We start from the raw sequence: 18,704 nt of genomic DNA on the forward strand, positions 1-18,704 counted from the left end.
CTCAAAGGTTCACAAGCCCCAAACAAGCAGCCTGGGCATGCTCCATACCGCTTGGTGAGCAGTCCCAAGCCTGGCACTGGTGGCAGCAGGTGCCTCGGTTTGCAGCTTAGCCTCTCCTAGGCACCTCCAAGTCCAGCACAGGCAGTGGCCATCTGTTGGTTGCTTTGTGATTCATGCCAAGTGGCGCAGGGCAGGGCACAGGTGGAAGCTGAACTTGGCCAGTAGTGGGGCCCCTCCCAAGAGGTCTCAGGGCTGGCACGCCCGGTAACCTTCAGACAGCATGGGAGCACTGCCTGGCTGCCTCCACAGATGACACACCCAAAGGGCAGACTGGGCAAGTACCAGAGTCCTGCTAACTCAAATCCTGCTCTGTAGGGTCAGCCCCTGCTCAACAGCTCTTCCACTAGGTCAAGGTCAAGGTCAGTCTTCACAATCAATTAGCCTGAGGGTCAATCCCTCCTATTGACATGCAAAGAGCAACTAAGGCTCAACTACAACAGAAGGGCACACACAAACCACACAAGGGACACACCTACAGCAACTGGCTCAAGTGACCAGGGAGACTGGGCCACTGGATCCCACAGGACACCTACTATGTAAGGCCAGTCTACCAAGACTAGGAGACAGAGCATCTCTAATTAATACATAGAGATAAATGCAGGAAGGCAGCCAAAATGGGGAGACAAATATATCTCAAATGAAAGAACTAAACTCCAGAAAAGGAACTAAATAAAATGGAGATGCAATCTACCGGATGCTGAGTTTAACACACTGGTTATTAGGATGCTCAATGACCTCAGTGAGAACTTCAAAAAAGAGATAGGAAACATAAAAATAGGGATAGAAAGAAAAAAGAACCAGCAGAAATAAAGAATATAATAACCGAAATAAAGAATACATTAGAGGGAATCAACAGCAGATTAGATGAAGCAGAGATTCGAACCAGTGATTTAGAAGATAGCAGAAAACACCCAATCAGAACAGCAAAAAGAAAAAAGAATCCAAAAAAATGAGGATATTTAAGGGGCCTCTGGGACAACCTCAAGCATACCAACATTCACATCACTGGGGTATCAGAAGAAGAGAGAGAGCAAGGAATTGAAAACCTATTTGAAGAAATTAATGATGGAAAACTTCCATAACCTGGTGAAGGAAATAGGCACACAAGCCCAGGAAGCACAGAGTGTTCCAAACAAGATGAACCCAAAGAGGCCAACACTGAGACACATCATAATTAAAATGCCAAAGGTTAAAGACAAAGACGGAACCTTAAAAGCAGCAAGAGAAAAGCATTTAGTTTACCTACAAGAGAGCCCCCGTAAGGCTGTCAGCTTATTTCTCAACAGAAACTTTGCAGGCCAGAAAGAATTGGCAAGAAATATTCAAAGTAACAAAAAGCAAAGACCTAAAAACAAGATTACTGTACCCAGCAAAGCTATCATTTAGAATTGAAGGACAAATAGTTTCCCACACATGAAAAAGCTAAAGGAGTTTATCACTACCAAATGAGTACTACAAGAAATATTGAGGGACTTGTTAAAGAAGAAGAAGGAGGAGGTGGAGGAGGAGGAGAGATTTAAAAATATGAATAAAATGGTAATAACTACATATCTACCAACAATTACTTGAAATGTACATGGATTAAATGCTCCAATCAAAAGACAGAGATGGCTAAATGGATAAGAAAACAAGACCCTTACATATGCAGCCTATAAGAGACTTACTTCAGATCAGAAGACACACACAGACTGAAAGTAAAGAGATGGAAAAAGATATTTTATGAAAATGAAAACAAACAAAAAAGCTGGAACAGCAATACTTAGACAAAATAGACATTAAAACAAAGGCTATAATGAGATAAAGAAGGACCCAGTAATTCCACTTCTGTGTATTTATCCAAAGAAACCCAGTACACTACTTTGAAGGGACATATGCATTCATATGTTTATTGCAGCATTATTTACAATAGCCAAAATATAGAGGCAACCTGGGTGTCCATCAATGGATGAACAGATAAAGAAGAGGTGGTACATATATACACTGAAATATTACTAAGCCATAAAAAGAATAAAATCTTGCCATCTGCAACAACATGGATGGACCTAGAGGGTATTGTGCTAAGTGGAGTAAGTCAGACAGAGAAAGACAAGTAACATATGATTTTTTTTTCTTTTTTTTAGCTGAGCCATCCTGCTATCCTGCCTGCTGGCAGTTCAGCAGCAGCTCAGCTCGGGCCGGGCATCGAACCGCTGTTGTTCAGAGCTTAAACTCTTGAGCGAGCTCTTAACCAACCTAGCCACTTGGCCGGCCCCCATATGATTTTATTTATATGTGGAATCGAAACAACAAAATAAATGAACAAAAACCCCCAGAAACAAACTCACAGATACAGAGAACATTTTGATGGTTGCCAGATGGGAGGGGGTTTAGGAGGATGGGTGAAAAAAGGGAAGGGATTAAGAAGTACAAATTGGTAGTTACAAAATAGTCATGGGGATGTAAAGTACAATATAGGGAATATAGTCAATAATATTGTAATAACTTATGTGTTATTAGATGCAGGTGTCAGATGGATACTAGATTTATCGGGGTGATCACTTCTTAAGTTATATAAATGTCTAATTGCTATGTCGGACATCTGCAGGTAAGATAATATTGTATGTCAACTGTAATTGAAAAAAAAAATTAAAGTTGGGGGAAAAAGAGAAATAAAAATGTTTTACGATAAGAGTAGTACTTCAGAAGTGCATCCCATCTTACTTTTTTTTTTTTTTAAGCTGAGCCATCCTGCCACCTGTTGGCAGCTCAGCGGCTGCTCAGCTCGGGCCGGGCATCGAACCGCTGTTGCTCAGAGCTCAAACTCTTGAGCGAGCACTTAACCAGCTGAGCCACTTGGCCGGCCCTCATCTATGTTTTTTTTATGAAAAAAACTGAGGTCAAGAGCTGTTAAGTGGCTAAACCTGGAAGGGGTGTATCCAAATTTTTTCTGTTTTCTTTTGTAAGTCAGTATTTTTAGTCAATGTTAGAAATTGCACAGTTTGAACCCTTCATTTGGAAACTGGAGAAATTAAGAGAGAGAAAAACAGATTTATATGAGGCTGAATAAAAAGTTATTGGCCCAGTCCAAGATGGAGGATGCTCCGGTGGCGCCACTTGTCCTCGTGAGGCCCTTGCTCAGGCTGCTGCCTGCTGCTGGGTGACTGAAGACTGGCACCCCTGAGCCACCGCTGCCGCCACTGCGAGCCCCAAGGGACAGCATTAGAATTAATGTAACTACCCTGAAAGATGATGGGGAAGTATCTAAAAAACAGGTTATTCTTAACATAACCTATGAGAGTGGACAGGTATATATGTAAGTGACTTCCCTGTAAACAGTGGTGTAACTCAAATAAGCTGTCAGACTTTGATAGCAAAGAATGAAAATCTTGAGAATCTGGAGGAAAAAGAATATTTTGGAATTGTCAGTGTGAGGATTTTAGTGCATCAGTGGCCTATGACATCTGGTTCCAGTTTGCAACTAACTGTCATTCAAGAAGAGGTAGTAGAGATGGATGGAAAATGAACTCAACAAAAGAATGTTCCTGAAATCGATATTTTAGTTAAGAACCAGGGAATACTCAGGCATTCAAACTACATGCTACCTTTGGAAGAAAGATATGCTGTACCCCATTTCCTGAGATGATGACATTTTATTTACCCTTCCCAACTGCTCCAAAAAAGTAGAAAGTGTTAGTTCAGGGCAGACTACCAGCCATTACTTATCAGGAATGTGGAGCCCACTGTAGATGAAGACACTTTACCTGGCAAATTACCTGAAACTTTTCTCAGAGCAGAGCCTCCAGCTTCATATAAGGTGTGTCCGTGGATGGAAAAGTCCAGAAAAGAGCTGTGTAGGTTCTGGAGCAGTTTTTCCTCAGAATTCTTTGTTTCTGAACATCATGGTGGTTGGAATTACAGGAGCAGCTGTAGTAATAACCGTCTTAAAGGTGCTTTTCCCAGTTTGTGAATACAAAGAAATTCTTCAGTTGGATAAAGTTAATGTTATAGCTGTGACAGCTATCAACTTATATCCAGATGGTCCTGAGAAAACAGCAGAAAACCTTGGAAATAAAACATGTATTTAAAACACCAGCTCAATTCATGGACTCTGCATTAGTGTATTGGCTTTAAATTTGCCACTTGAATATAAGAATCAGTTTATACATTAAAGAAATTGCTCAACTCCTAAAACCACTTAAAACTTGACCTTTAACATGACAGGTTAAAGTTCACCTTATTCTGTAACAGGGTTGGGTATTTAGATGATGAACTGTTAAGGAAAATTTAAACAAAGTGGAAAAAAAGACACGTGAAGAAACTTTGAAATTACCAAATTAAAAGGAAAAAAGGCAAGACAAAATGCTATGTGCCAATACTTTTAAAGGTGCCTTTGTTAAGGGAATTATATCCACTTAACTACTGTAATATATAAAACTTTATGAAGAGCACTTTATGAAATTCTAATTTAAAAGCTCAAGAACTTAACACTTATTTTTTTATTCAGTAAAATGTACCTTTATATTAAGGAGGTGACTCAGTATAAAAATCACTGATATATATTTCACGATTTGATTGTATCCTGTACCAAGACCACTTACCTTGAATGCACCAGGATTTAAAAAATAGTAGTGCCATGTCCTCACTAAACTTTTTTTGAGGAAAAAAAAAAAAGTTATTAGCCGACTTGGTATCAGAACTCAGCTCTCCTGATGAATTCCCCGCTGTAATTTTGTTGTCTGAATGATTGCGTTTGAGCCTCTTTAAAAATATTTTTCCTTGGCGGGGAGAAAGAGGAATCTACAGAGCATGAAAACATTTCAGGAGGAAGGCGCTCCAAAGCGAAGTTGTACACACCGCCACCCCAATCCCCGCCTCAAAGCACCGCCAGCCAGGACTACAAGTTCCAGGTTGCCCCGCAGCAGGAGCGGGGCCCGCCGGGAGGCATTTCCTGTGAGTCTGCGCGGGAAGTGAAAACTGCGTGGAGGAGAAGCGGCTCAAGGTCCGCGGGCTGCGGCGTGTGTTGCCCCGGTCTGTCCTCGCCGCTCGCCTCGCGGCCCCGCCACCGCCGCCATGCTCATGAAGGGCCGCTTCCCGATCCGCCGCACCCTGCAGTACCTGGGCCAGGGGGACGTGGTGTTCAAGGAGTCGGTGAAGGTCATGACGGTGAACTACAACACGCATGGGGAGCTGGGCGAGGGCGCCAGGTCAGTCCGAGCCCTGTGCGGTCGCCCTCGGTGATTGTAACAACGTGCTAGTAACGTGGAGACCTGGGGCTGCGCTGAATCCTGGGGCTGGCTCCTTGAGGGTGGTGCTGTTGCGCACATTTGACAGACAAGGAGACTGAGGAGCAGCTCGCTCCAGGTTCCACGAGGACGGCAGGGCCACGTCCTGCCGGCCGAGGTGGGAGAGCGGAGGAGGTTAACGCGGGGAGGCCACAGTCTCCTTTACCACCTGTGCCCCACAGGCCAGCGGTGGGGAGGGGTGGCACGGCGTCTGGATGGAGCCCAGCCCAGGGCGACTGACCTGGTTCGGGTTCTCGTTCCACCTGCTGGCTCTGGGCGAGTTGCTCAGTGCCCCAAATGGGATGATACCAGTGTCCCAGGGCAGATTTGGGGATGCAGTGAGAGAAGTAACAACAGCTGCCAACATTTATTGAGTACTTACATGTGCATTGTGGTTCTGAATGCTTCTGGTGCGTTCTCAAGCTTGATAGAAACCCCATTGTTATCCCCACTCTGAGGATGAGGAAGTGCAGAGAGAGGTAGGTTAACGTGCTTGTCCAGGGTACCACTGCCAGCTGGTGAGTGGTGGCTCAGAAAGTACTTGTTTTTTGCAGGACTCCTCACCTTCATAATTAAGTGCCTCTCAGCTGTGTAGCAGCAGGACCGCCCCCACCCCCTTAAACACAGTGGTTTTCAGCCTGGCACAGAGAGTAAGGAGTCATTGAATGGAAGCTTGCTAGTGAAAGGTTTGAGTTGAAACTTGAGGTAACAGTCTTGAGGTTTTCTGGTATTAAGTATAAATTTATTGAGTGCCTGCTGAGTGCTAGGTCCTGTGCTGTGTGTTGGGAATTCAACAGTGACTAAGGAAAGAGTCCTGTCCTTCACACACTTTGGGATTGGGTGTGTGGAATGGATCAGAATAGGATGTGAGAGTAGCTCTGAGAGCAGCTCCCTGTGAAGGGTGATCCCTCAGGGACAGAGGCCTTCACTGCAGGGCTGTCATATAGCCACCAGCTACCTCTTAGCTGTTTGCTTTCCATAGGTGAACCCAAGAACTTGGACCTGCTTGCATGGGGTCAGCTGGGATGAAGGCTTCTTGGAAGACTTAGTCTTAGGGGTGGATGGGCACCAAGATAGTCCATAACCCACTGTCCATCCACAAGGCGTCCGAGGGCAGAGGCCAGGCAGGTACTGGGAAGGAGGGAGGCAGGCTAGATGTGTCTGCATGAACTGGAAAACATGCCTTGTCTCATGTTTAGCTGTGTCAGCTCCAGGAGAATTTCAGATTTGTTGCAAAGTTTAGGTTTTCACGTAAATCTTTCATATTTAAATGGTCAACCAATCAAAATAAGCCTGCAAGGCCTTATACTCTACTGCTCAGGTATTTTAATACCCACTAGGTAAATAGGATACAAACAGCCATTCTGTGCCCTTTTTGTGATTTCGTGCCTTTGGGTTTGAGCCTGCCTGACTTGCTCTCTCTCAGGCCTTTGCTTGTTCAGGTGCCCTCAGCATTTCAGCTGTCCCTTCTTCCCTTCCAAGTGCCAGTGGCCAGTGCTGCAGCCCTGGGGTAGCCATAACCTTGGGTATCTGCTGGGCGTGTGAGGAGCTGCCTTATTCATTGCCTCAGGGCTAAGCCTCTATTCACCTGTGCCAGGTGTTCTTGCCTCTAAGATGCAATAAGAGAAGTAAAAGCTGCTAGCATTTATTGAGTTCTGTGTCCAACCCTGAGCCTAGGTGAGTTGGATAATTTGATAGTGACAGAACAGTGTGGAAGAAAGCCAGATGCTAATGACAGCCCCGGTTCTTTCATGCACTAGTTGTTGACATAGGGCAGTTTACTTACAGTTTACTAAGGCAGTTTCTGACTGCCTTAGTTGTAAAACCCTGCCTTCCAGGGTCACTGTATTTGAGTATAAAGTACCAAGTAAGATGTCTAGCATATACAGCAGATGCTCAACTAAAGTTTACCATTATGAACTTTCCTCCCATGCTTCAGCAAAAACTATTTATTTATTTATTTATTTATTTATTTATTTATTTATTTTTAGCTGAGCCATCCTGTCACCTGTTGGCAGCTCAGCGGCAGCTCAGCTCGGGCCCGGCATCAAACTGCTGTTGCTCAGAGCTCAAACTCTTAAGTGAGCTCTTAACCAACTGAGCCACTCGGCTGCAAGAACTATTTTAAAATCCTGTAGAATCCTGGTCCTAGTTTTTAGTGTGAGAAATTCCTACATGGAAATGCCCTGGTTCATTTGTACAAAGCTCTGGGATGTTGGGATACTCGGCTATGGGGTGGGAAGTGAGCAGAGGCGTCCTAAGCCCAGGAAGGTAAATTGAGCCTTTGAGCTTGCAGCCCTGTGTTCTGTCCTGGTTGGCAGCGCTTGTAGTAGCACCCTGTTCCTACTTCCTCCCCTAGTAACAACTTTCAACTCTAACTATTATTAGAGTTTTGCCTCCATATAGTTATTGTACTTAGAGAGCTCCTTCTTTCTTAGCTTTAGGCATTACCTAGTGTCTTGTCACTGTGGAAGGTGGTTTATCTCTTTCACTACCGTAGCCATTCCCCACCCTCAACACATGCATTCTGCCTGATCCCGCCCCCTCTCCCCATCGATACAGTCATTTCAGAATTTTGGATAGATCACTATTCACTGTTTAATATAAGTTTGTGAATAGTATACATGGTTGAGCCCAATAGAGTGTTGATTATTTTTCCTTTTTGTTTTCGCAAAGGTTTTTTTTCTCCCTGGGGTTCATAATTGTCATTGCTTTTGTTTCAACTGCAGACTCTGCCCTAGTTACGGAAGTGTCCCCAAGTAAACGGTCACACAACCAGGCTTTCTGTTGATTCTGCCAATTTCATCTTCTTGGAAATAGACTGCCAGCTCTAGTCTGGACTGCTTGTCCTGCATCGCCATCATCTTGCATAAACATTGAAGCACAGGGCACTAACTTGCCCTGCGTCATAGAGCTGGGAAGTGGTCAAGTATGGCGACTGTGCTTCTGTCCCATGTACCACTTGCATCTTTCCATGGTCTCGTGTGTGGGGCAAGGTGGCCGCAGGAAGCCTAGGGTGCATTTAAATTCGGAACATTTGGGAGCTTTTAATTAATGGACCATTTACAAAGCTGTGGGGGAGGATGGGAAAAGAAACCACAAGGAATTGTGCAAGACCAGGTCTAGGCTTGCAGAAGTGATGGGGAGAGTGACTTTTGGAACCCGGAGATGGAGAGACCGGCCTGATAGGAGCCTGGGACTCAGGGAACGAGCCAGGGAAATACCTTGACTCTGTTCCCTCCTCCTTCCAGTGTTTTGCCAGTGCTTCCCGTTGGCTGAACACAACAGAATACTGAGGGCAAGAAAGCCCATTTCCATGGTCCACGTAGGTTAGCCATTTAGGACGAAGAGCAGGTGGAGAAGGATCCAGACATATGGTTGTATCTTAATTTATTTAATCAGTCCTCTGTTGAGGGGCATTTATCATTTATGATTCTGTTCCTCGGCTGTAACAAATACTGTAGTGAACCTCACATGTCTTTGCATTCAAATGTGCAAATATCTCAAAGCAGAAGTGAAATTGAGTCAGGAGCTATGCTTTTAAAATTTTGCTAGTTCCAAACCGACCTCCAAAGAGGTTAAACCAATTTATATCCTTAAGGAAATGTTTACTCATGTCTATGACTTTAAAAAAACCAAAAAAAAAACCACCCCAAAAACCTTTAGCAATCTAAGAGGTGAAAAAGAATCCTATTTTAACCTACATGACTTGATTGGGAAGATACTGAGAATCTCTTCACCTGATGGTACGCCATTTGGTTTCTGTCTATTTGTGGCCTTTGCCCTTTGTTCTTGTTCAATTGTCAGTCTTATTAGTGATGTGTAAAACTCTCTGTCACAAGGGAATTAGCCTTTTGTTTTGTGTTTCACAAACAGTTTTCCTTTGGTTTGGCAAATGTTGAATTTGCTTTTGGTGAATTTTGCCATGAAAAGGTCTTAATGTAGTTATATTTATTCTATATTTTAAACCTTTTAAGTTTAAAGGTTTTTCCACCTCTAGATTGTACAAATATTCCGCATGTTTGTTTTCATGCTTTCATTTATTTTTAAATTGCAGTATAATCTATATGAAGGGCACACCTGTAAGTACACAGCTCGCTGAATTCTACATATGCATACACCCATGTAACTACACAAATCAAGATTGAGGACGTTCCATAGTTTCATTTTTACATTTACACTTCTGCTTTGGTGTTTTAGGTTAGTGTGCAACGTGAGGTAAAGATGCAGATATCTTTTCCCTCAGCTGACAAACCAGGAGTCTGGACACCCACGCTCAGAGAACATAACAACACATTCCTCAGAGCTTCCCTTCTCAGCCTTTTGTGTGGGGGGTGGGGGGGGGTAGCATCCTCAGAATCTGATGAACATGCTGGACCTTTTTCCTAGAAAAATACACAGGTATGCAAAATTTGAGGTTAATAATTCCTGTTTCATGGGTTTAATTTCTTCCCTTTTGCAGGAAATTTGTGTTTTTCAACATACCTCAGATCCAATACAAAAACCCTTGGGTGCAGATCGTGATGTTTAAGAACATGACGCCATCACCCTTCCTTCGATTCTATTTAGGTGAGTGCGGGGCCTCTCTCCTGGGTCCAGGACTGTTTTCCCTCCCATCTGTTCCTCCTCCCGCAGCCGTCAGGTGATCGGAGGCACAAGCTCCTATAAACCCATCACCCTGGCTTCCCATACCGTGGTGCCTCGTGGCCCTTGAGATCTGAACTCTTCTTCCTTCCTCCCTCCCTCCCCAGCCTTGTCTTCTGTTGCGCCCCCGTCTCCTACATGCCTCACACCACACAGGCTGATTTTCCCCAATTCCTTTGCCACCCCTTGCTCTGATGCCTTTGCTCATGCTGGTCCTTCTGCCGGACTCCCCCTTCTACCTCATTTGCTTATTGTTATTTAGTCCTTCAAGACTCAGCTTGGGTAGCACTTCTCCCAGGAATCCTTCCCTGAACCCTTCGATCTGCCCTCCCCCATCTCCCAAAGCCCCTCCCTTCGTGCTGACCACATTCTCTTGAAAAGTGTATGTCTGCATATGTCTCTGGACCAAGTGAACATTTATTCAGTTAAATTGGGCTCAGTGCCCGGAAGTCAAAAGAAGACCAAGTGTTTTGGCTCAGCTCTATACTCAGCCATTCTGACTCAGAGTGAGTACCAGTCCCATTGCTTTATTTCACAAGTAAAGGCAAAACATCTACCTTACATGGTGAAGGGAATCAAATGAAGTATAGATTGGGAAATGCTTCAGGAAACATGATGATGTTCTTTCATTTTCTTTCTGACCAGAAATGGCTGGATCATTCAGCAAATATATAATGAGTGTCTGCTAGGACCCAGGTACTGTCCTAGGGACTTGGGGTGTCGGGGAGCCATAGAAAGATCTCTGCCCTTGTAGAGATGGTACCCTAGCAGGAGGAGACAGAATGAACAAGAAACTTAACAAGATAGTATGTTAGAAGATGAGTGCTATGAAAAAAAAGAGCAAGTAGGTGTGGGTGAAGAGAATGGTGGTGGTATGGCAATTTTGTATATGTATTTTGTGTTTGCATTTAAAAAAATTAGGTTTATTGAGGTATAATTTACCTATAATAAATTCCCAGGTCTAATATGCATAGATTGATGAATTCTGACATTTATGTACCTGTGTCACCACTTTCCCAATGAAAGTGAACGTTTCTGTTACTCCAGAGAGGCCTCTAGTGCTCCTTTCCAGTTACTTCCCCCTTCCACCACAGGCAACCGCTGTTCTGGTTTCTTTTACCATAGATAAATGTTGTTTCAGCAGTTCATATAAATAGAATCTCACAGTATATATTCTTGTGTCTGGCTTTTACTCACATGTTTGAGATTCATCCACGTTATGTGTATCAGTTTATTCATTTTTATTGCTAAGTAGTAGTCCATTATAGGAATATATACCAGTTTGTTTATCCATTCACCTGTTGGTGAACATCTGGGGTTTTGTTAAGATGCCAAAACAGAAGTATATTTATTGGAGATACAAGGAGCTGGAAGAGGAGTGGCAGGGGCCGTCATCAGATGGCAAAGCAGGTTTGACATCTCTGAAAGGAGAGAGAGAAGGAAGGAGGTCTGGACAGGAGGCGCCTCAGATGGTGACGTAGCTCTCAGAAAGCCAGGGCCTGCCCAGGGGAAGTTGTAGCATCGCATTGGGCAGAAATGGCCAGATCCTAGACAAGGCCAGGGAGAGCCTCAGCACGGCTCAGCGCTGCTGTGGTGGGCCCCAAAAACACAACAGCTGGGCTGTCTGCTGGCTGCTCCACACAGGAGGCCTCGCTCCCAGAGAGGTTTGAGTGGTCGGAGCTCCCTGGGCTGCCAAGGGTTGTTCTAGTTTTTGTATAAGATAAGGTGCTTGTCAGTACCTTGCACAAGTCGTCTTTGTGGACACAGGCACTCAGTTCTCCTGGGCCTATGCATCAGGATGGGATTGTTGGGTCACAGAATAGGTCTGTAATGTTTGTAGAGACTGCTACACGGGTTACCAAAATGATTGACACTCTTACCCTCCAGGCAGCAGGGTGTGAGTCCTGGTGGCTCCACATCCTCGCCCACACTGGTATTGTTAGTTGTATTTCTTTCCTGTGGCTGCTGTAACAAATTACCACAAACTTGGTGGTTTAAAACAACACAGATTTCTTAAGTTCTGTCAGTTAGAAGTTGGACTAAAATGGTGTCAGCAGAGCCTGGAAGGCTCTAGGGGTAAACCCATTTCCATTTCTGGCTTCCAGAGGCCCCCTCGCACATTCTTTTTCATGTGGCCCCTTCCTCAGTCTTCAAAGCCAGCGACACTCTATGTCTGGCCATTCTTCCATAGTCACATACCCCTCTGACTACAGCCTGGACAGTTTTCCCAATTTTCAGGACCATGTGATTAAATTGAGCCCACCAGATTCTCTAGGATAATCTCCCCATCTCCATCTGAAGAGTCCCTTTTGGCACATAAGGTGATATATTCAGAGTTTTGGGGGGATTAGGACAAGGACATCTTTGGTGGCTGTTATTCTGCTCACCATATTGTCTTAAAATTTACTCTTTCCAATGGGCGCATATCTCATAAAAGTTTTAATTTGCATTTCCCATGAGTAACTTTACAAGTGCTTATTGGCTATTCATATATTTCTTTTGCAGAGTCTGTATCTTTGTCCATTGGAAAACAACTGGGCTATTTGTTTTCTTATTAAGTTCTTTACATATTCTGGATGCAATTCCTTTGCCAGATATATATATTGTGAATATTTTTTCTGTCTGTAGATTGCTTTTCGTTAATGGCGTCTTTTGAAGAGCAAAAGTTTTTAGTTTTGATGAACTTCAGCTTATCAGTTGTTTTCTGTTTAGTGCTTTTTGTGTCCTCCAAGAAATCGCTGCATACCCCAAGGTTGCAAAGATTTTTCTCCACTAATTCCTTTAGAAGGCTTATAGTTTTAGATTTTATAGTTAGGTTTATGCACTATAGTTTATTTTCTGTGTATTAAGTGAGTCTAGGGATTGAGGTTCATTTTTGTTTTTTTTGATTTGGGATATTAAATTGTTATAGCACCATTTGTTGAAAAACTGTTATTTCCCTTACTGAATTTCCTTGGCATCTTTGTCAAAACTCAGTCGATCATGAGTGGAAAAGTAAAATGCCTGTATATCCGTACAGTCAGCCATGAAAAGGTATGAAGTCCTGACACATGCTACAACACAGGTGAACCTTGAAAATATTAAGTGAAAGGTGGCAGACACAAAAGGCAGTGTATTGTATGACTCCATTTATATGTAATGTCCAGAATAGGCAAGTCCATAGAGACAAACTGGTTGCCAGGGGCTGGGAGTAGGGTGGTGTGGGGAATAGCAAGTGACTGTTAAATTGGTAAAGGATTTCTGTTTGGGGTGATGAGAAAGTTCTGGAAATGGTGATAGTTGCACAACATTTTGAATATACCAAAACCCACCAGATTATACACTTTAAAATGGTTAAAATGGTAAATGTCATGTCGTGTAATTTACCACATACAGAAAAATCACTTGGCCATATATTTCTGTTCTCTTCATCCTCTTTCACTGATCTGAGTCTGTCCTTACACTATAATACCAGTGTCTTGGTTTTTGTAGCTGTGTGTGAAGATCAGGTAGTATAAATCCAACTTTTTTTTTCAAAATTACTTAAGCTGGTCTAGGTTCTTCACATTTCCATAGAAACGCTTAAGATTTGCTTGTCAGGGCCGGCCGAGTGGCCCGTTGGTTAAGAACTGGCTTGGGACACCAGAGGGCCCCCGGTTCGGATCCCACATATGAGGGCTAGTGACACTGCCCTCTACAGCTAAGATGCTGAACAACAGCTCGACCTGGAGCTGGGCTGCCATGGGTTGCCGGCGACGGCATAGGCTGCAGTCCCCTGCTGCAGTGGGTTGCCATGGGCTACCATGTGTAGCCGGCAGCCAGTGTGAGCGGCCAGCAGCCGCCGTGAGCAGCCGTCCAGAGGCTGGTGACTGATCTGCCTCGCCCGGAAAGAGTGCAATGATGGTGCCAACTTGGGCCAGTGAAGCAACATCCTCCAAAAACTAGACTGAAGAAGAAACCAACAGCAACTTGTCTGTTCCCCTTCCCCCAATTCCCCAGTGCTGTTCCCCTCCCCCAATTCCCCAATAAAATGTTAAAAAAAAAAAAAAGATTTGCTTGTCAGTTTCTAGAAAAAAGCTTGCCGGGATTTTGATTGGAATAACATAGATCATTTTGAGGAGAATGGCTATTTTAACCTTATTGAGTATATGTTTTGTGACTACTGTAAGTGGTATTTTAAATATTTTATTTTGCAGCCTTTTGGTTAACACGAAACAACTTTGTACAGAAGTAGTTGATTTTTGTATATGGGCTTTGTGTCTTGCAACCTTGCTATAAATTCACTTATTTCTTGTAGTTTTATTTTCTAAATTCTTAAGTATTTTGTACATATACAATCATGTCATCTGCAAATAGTTTTACTTTTTCCCTTCCTTTCCATTCTTTTTTTTTTTTTTTGGTCTTTATTCACTGGCTAAATTGGCTGTAATATTTTGTTTTTACCAGTAATATAGGAAAGTTCCAGTTACTGTGCATCGTCACTAGCACTTGGTAGTCCATCTAAAAAAAAAAATTAGCCACTCTATCTAACTGTATCTTCAGTTTTCTCATTTTCCTAATGACTAAGATATTGAGTATCTTTTCATGGACTTACTAGCTTTTTAAAAAATGTTTATTCAAGGGGCATTTGAGTTCTAGCTTCCTGGCATATGTTGTTAGGCTTAAAATAAACTTATAAAAATTTAAAAAAAGAAGTTCAAATATTTTGCCTACTTTTTAGTTGGAATCTTATTGAGTTGTGAGAATTCTTTATATAGTTGAGATACCAGTCCTTTATCAGATGTAGGCATTATGAATATTATATCCCAGTCTATGGCTTATGGCACCTTTTGAAGCATAAAATTTGAATTTTGATTAAGTTCAGTTTATCAGATTTTTCTCTATGGATGTTTTTGATGTCACATCTAAAAATCTTTGCCTAGGTAAGGTTATAAAGATTTTCTATTCAAAAAGTTTTATAAAACTTTTAGCTCTTACATTTAGCTCTCTGGTCCATTTTAAGTTTTTTCTTTTTTTAATGTGAGGTGTAAAGGTCTAAATTCATTTATGTGCATGGTGATATCCAGTTGTCCCAACACCATTTGTTTAAAGGACTATCCTTCCTCATTGAATTGTCTTGGCATCTTTGCTGAAAATCAACTGACCATAAATACAAGGATTTATATTGGGGCTCGGTTCTGTTCTGGTACTCGTAGTCTATTCTGACACTCTAACCACATAACTTTACTGTAGCTTATTGTAAATTTGAAATTGGAAAATGAACATTCTTCCATTTTCTTGTTTTTCCAAATTGTTTTGGGTCCTTGGCATGAATTTTAGGCTCAGCTTGTCAGTTTCTACACAAACACCTGAGGGATTTTTATAGGGACTGCACTGAATCTATAGACCAGTTTGGGGAGGATTGCCATGTTAATGATAACATTGAATGTTTCTATCTGTGTACATGGAATTTCTATTAAAACAGTTTGCTTTTGTACATGCCTAAAATTTGCTGATTTCTAAAGAAACACGGGGGGGGGGGGAAGGTAGCATTATGCAAAGAAATATGGGGGGGAAAAGGGTAGCATTATGCATTACATAAACAAATATATTTTATTATTAAAATATTTCTCCACGAAAAGCAAATCCCAAATCATCACCATTTGAGGCTGAAAAGCATGCTGCCGAGTTCTTAGGTTTTCTTCCCCCTTTATTTCCTGTTTGCAGATTCCGGTGAGCAGGTCCTTGTGGATGTGGAGACCAAGAGCAATAAGGAGATCATGGAGCACATAAAAAAAATCCTGGGCAAGAATGAGTGAGTTGCTGATATTGACCTGGAGGGGAGCAAACATCTTAGCCCATAGAGTTTGAGAGAGAGGAAAAGGGTGTGTTGGGAGGGGTGTCAAGAGGGCAGGCTCTCCGACAGCGAGCCACACTCACTAGAGAGTGTGAGCTGGAGAGTCCACTCCATCGGGCTTTGCTTCTCACCAGATGTGTGACCATATGTCACTGAGCTTATGTAAGCTGGAACTCCTGCTGTGAAGTGGGGGTAAAGGTCATCCCTCCCTCCTGGGGTCAGTGGGAAGCTGAGATGCAGCTGAAATGCTTGCCCCGCGTGGCCGGAAACATGTCCCTCTTGGAATCTCAGCTTGGAGTTAGTGGGTGTCCAGCCCTAGGGCCTGTGGTGACAGGTCCTTTTTCTTTCCATAGAGGAAAGAAGGGAGGGAAGCCAAGAATGTCAGTTTTTGAGAAAGCAAACAGGCTTTTCTAGGCCCCTTTATCCTGATTGACCAAGGAGTCAGAGCTGGAGCCGCCCCTTGTTGAAAGCTGACCACCGCTGTGTGGGTCTGGGGCGAGTGTGCTTCCCAGGTGATGGCCGCCCCTGGGGCCTGACACTGCTTTCTCCTCCATTCTCCCTCCTCTGGGAGGCCCGTGGGGAGAGGAGGGACAGGCTTTGGGTGCAAGGAGCAGGTTAGGAGGCACAGGAGATCCAGGTCTGTCTGGCTGAGCTGATGGTGGGGTTCACTCTGAGAAGTCCTGCACTTCCCAGAGGCTCAGATCAGTGTTGCCAACACCTCATTGCTGTCTGTGCTCTTCGGCAGGGAAACCCTCAAGAAAGAGGAGCAGGAGAAAAAGCAGCTTTCTCATCCAGCCCACTTTGGACCCCGAAAGTATTGCCTGCGGGAGTGCATCTGTGAGGTGGAAGGGCAGGTGCCCTGCCCAGCCCTGGTGCCATTACCCAAGGAGATGACAGGGAAGTACAAGGCAACTCTGAAAGCCAGTGCCCAGGACTAAGGCCCCTGGCCTGTGGCTACCTTGGCCACAGGGAAGTCCTTGGTTCTGTCCCAGAGAGACTCTGAAAATAAAATGCTCCTGAATCACTCCAGCAGCATGGTATGTATCCGGTCTGACAGGCACGAGGAGGAAGGCCTGCATGAGGACAGGGCTTTGGCATCAGGAAGGTGGAAGGCCAGTCTGTTGACATCCCCGTCTCTGTCCTGTGGCCTTTTCCTTGTCTCCACTGGCTTCTACTCCCTCTTCCAGACGCTGCTCTGGAGACTTAGAAGTTGCTGTGGTTGGGTCTGGTTGGAGCCATCTTTGGCCGGCACTGTATGTTCCCTCCATTCAGGCTCTTTGGATATTTTTCAGAAATCCCAGGGCAAGCCTTTGTGCAGTGCTCACTTTTTAAACTAAAGCTAACGGACCCTTTCCTCTAGTGGGGCCTGGCTGAGGGGTGTGCCAGACATGCAGGAGGCCCCAGTGGTTGACAGACAGAGCAGCCTCCCTCAGCAGTGTACCCACTGGGAGGCAGCCCCTGCCAGCCCCTGTGGCCCCAGCTCTGCCCCTTGGCAGGTAGGTTTACGGACCATGAAGGATGAAAGCAGAGGGCCCTGCTCTGAGGGGCCGATACTGGAGGCTGCCTCTCAGCTTGCCTTCTTGCTCATTTAGTTCTTGCTGACTAAGGTTTGGAAGAGGGTGTGAACTGTTACTGAGGGTTTGCCTAGTACTTTCCTCCTAGGACACTGATATTGCTCCCACTTTAGAGACCCCAAAACCCTTAAGGGTCACTTTAAGAATAAGTTTACTTGGTCAAAAGTGAAGGACCAGCTGGACCACAGACCCATGGACCACAGACCAGGAGGCTGTGCCCTATGGGACGCAGCAAGACTGGGGGCTTAGACGAGCAGGTCTGAGGGCTGGGTTCCTCTGCTGATGGGAGCCTTGGCTAAGGCTTAACACTGTAACATGGGAATAAAGGTATTCCCTGCCCCATGAGGCAGTTAGCTGTGGGAAATGATGTGAAACTAGAATGTGTTTTATATGAATGTTGGAGATGATCCCATTAAATTGGGAGAACATTGGCTGCTTTTACATTTGATGCTCATTATGATTTACTGTGATTTTGTGAGATCTGTTCAGGGTTATGGCTCTGGGGGTGCTGGGAGGGGAAGGTGGGCGTGTGGGCCTAGTGTGTAACAGGCGGGCCTACTTCAATTGTGTTGAGTTGAAATTCAATCCCCTGGTGGGCTCTCCCATCACTGTCAGGAGGAAGGTGGCTAAAAAACATCTGTTCTTCATTCTAATCCCTCCTGTGTGCTGTGTGCTGGCTTTAGTTCCTGCAGTGTTGCTAACAACCCCACCCTGCTGACTGCAGTGGTGGCCTTCACATCAGCTGACTTGGCTTCCTACTGAGCTGCCAGGCCTTTTCAGAGAGTTCCTTCCACAGCTGGTTGAGACAGAAGGCCTTATGGAAGTATTCCTTCCTCATGGACCCCAGGGCCCAGAAAGGCTGCTAGCCAGGATTGCCCTGAACCATGTGACCCCTCTTTAGAGATAATCAGTGTCCAGCGCCTGATGGGACAGTGCTGCTGTTATGTTTGCATGTGCTGTTTGATAGATAGTAGGTAATGATTCATGGGAATAAACACCACTGGGGTATTATCTCTTTAAACCTTTGTCTTGCATTTCCTACTTTAATCACAATAAAAGATGGGTTTAAAATTTACAGAAATAGGAGAAAATAAGAGTAGACTACTATGAGGATTTTATGATTGATACATCATTTCTTTTTTTTAAAGATTTTTTTTTTTTATTAGGGAATTGGCAGATGGGAACAGCGCTGGGGAATTGGGGGAAGGGGAACAGACAAGTTGCTGTCATTTTGTTCTTCAGTCTAGTTGTGGAGGACGTTGCTTCACTGGCCCAAGTTGGCACCATCATTGCGCTCTTCCTGGGCGAGGCAGATCAGTCGCCGGCTTCTGGACGGCCGCTCACTGCGGC

At 44.2% G+C, this 18,704-nt stretch overlaps 1 protein-coding gene and 1 pseudogene across 1 annotated transcript; both read left to right on the forward strand.

Moving 5' to 3' along the window:
* Window positions 1-3,128: 3,128 nt before the first annotated feature.
* LOC109384527 (glycoprotein integral membrane protein 1 pseudogene) lies at window positions 3,129-4,124 on the forward strand (annotated as a pseudogene).
* An 858-nt stretch (window positions 4,125-4,982) lies between these two features.
* MRPS25 (mitochondrial ribosomal protein S25) lies at window positions 4,983-18,375 on the forward strand. Its single transcript, XM_019645940.1, has 4 exons — window positions 4,983-5,243; window positions 9,784-9,890; window positions 15,651-15,738; window positions 16,526-18,375. Exons 1-4 carry the CDS (start codon window positions 5,110-5,112, stop codon window positions 16,716-16,718), a joined length of 522 nt encoding a protein of 173 aa, XP_019501485.1. The 5' UTR covers window positions 4,983-5,109; the 3' UTR covers window positions 16,719-18,375.
* Window positions 18,376-18,704: the final 329 nt, after the last annotated feature.

The sequence above is a fragment of the Hipposideros armiger genome, unplaced genomic scaffold, assembly GCF_001890085.2.
Source record: "Hipposideros armiger isolate ML-2016 unplaced genomic scaffold, ASM189008v1 scaffold_96, whole genome shotgun sequence".
NCBI classification, from domain to species: domain Eukaryota; kingdom Metazoa; phylum Chordata; class Mammalia; order Chiroptera; family Hipposideridae; genus Hipposideros; species Hipposideros armiger.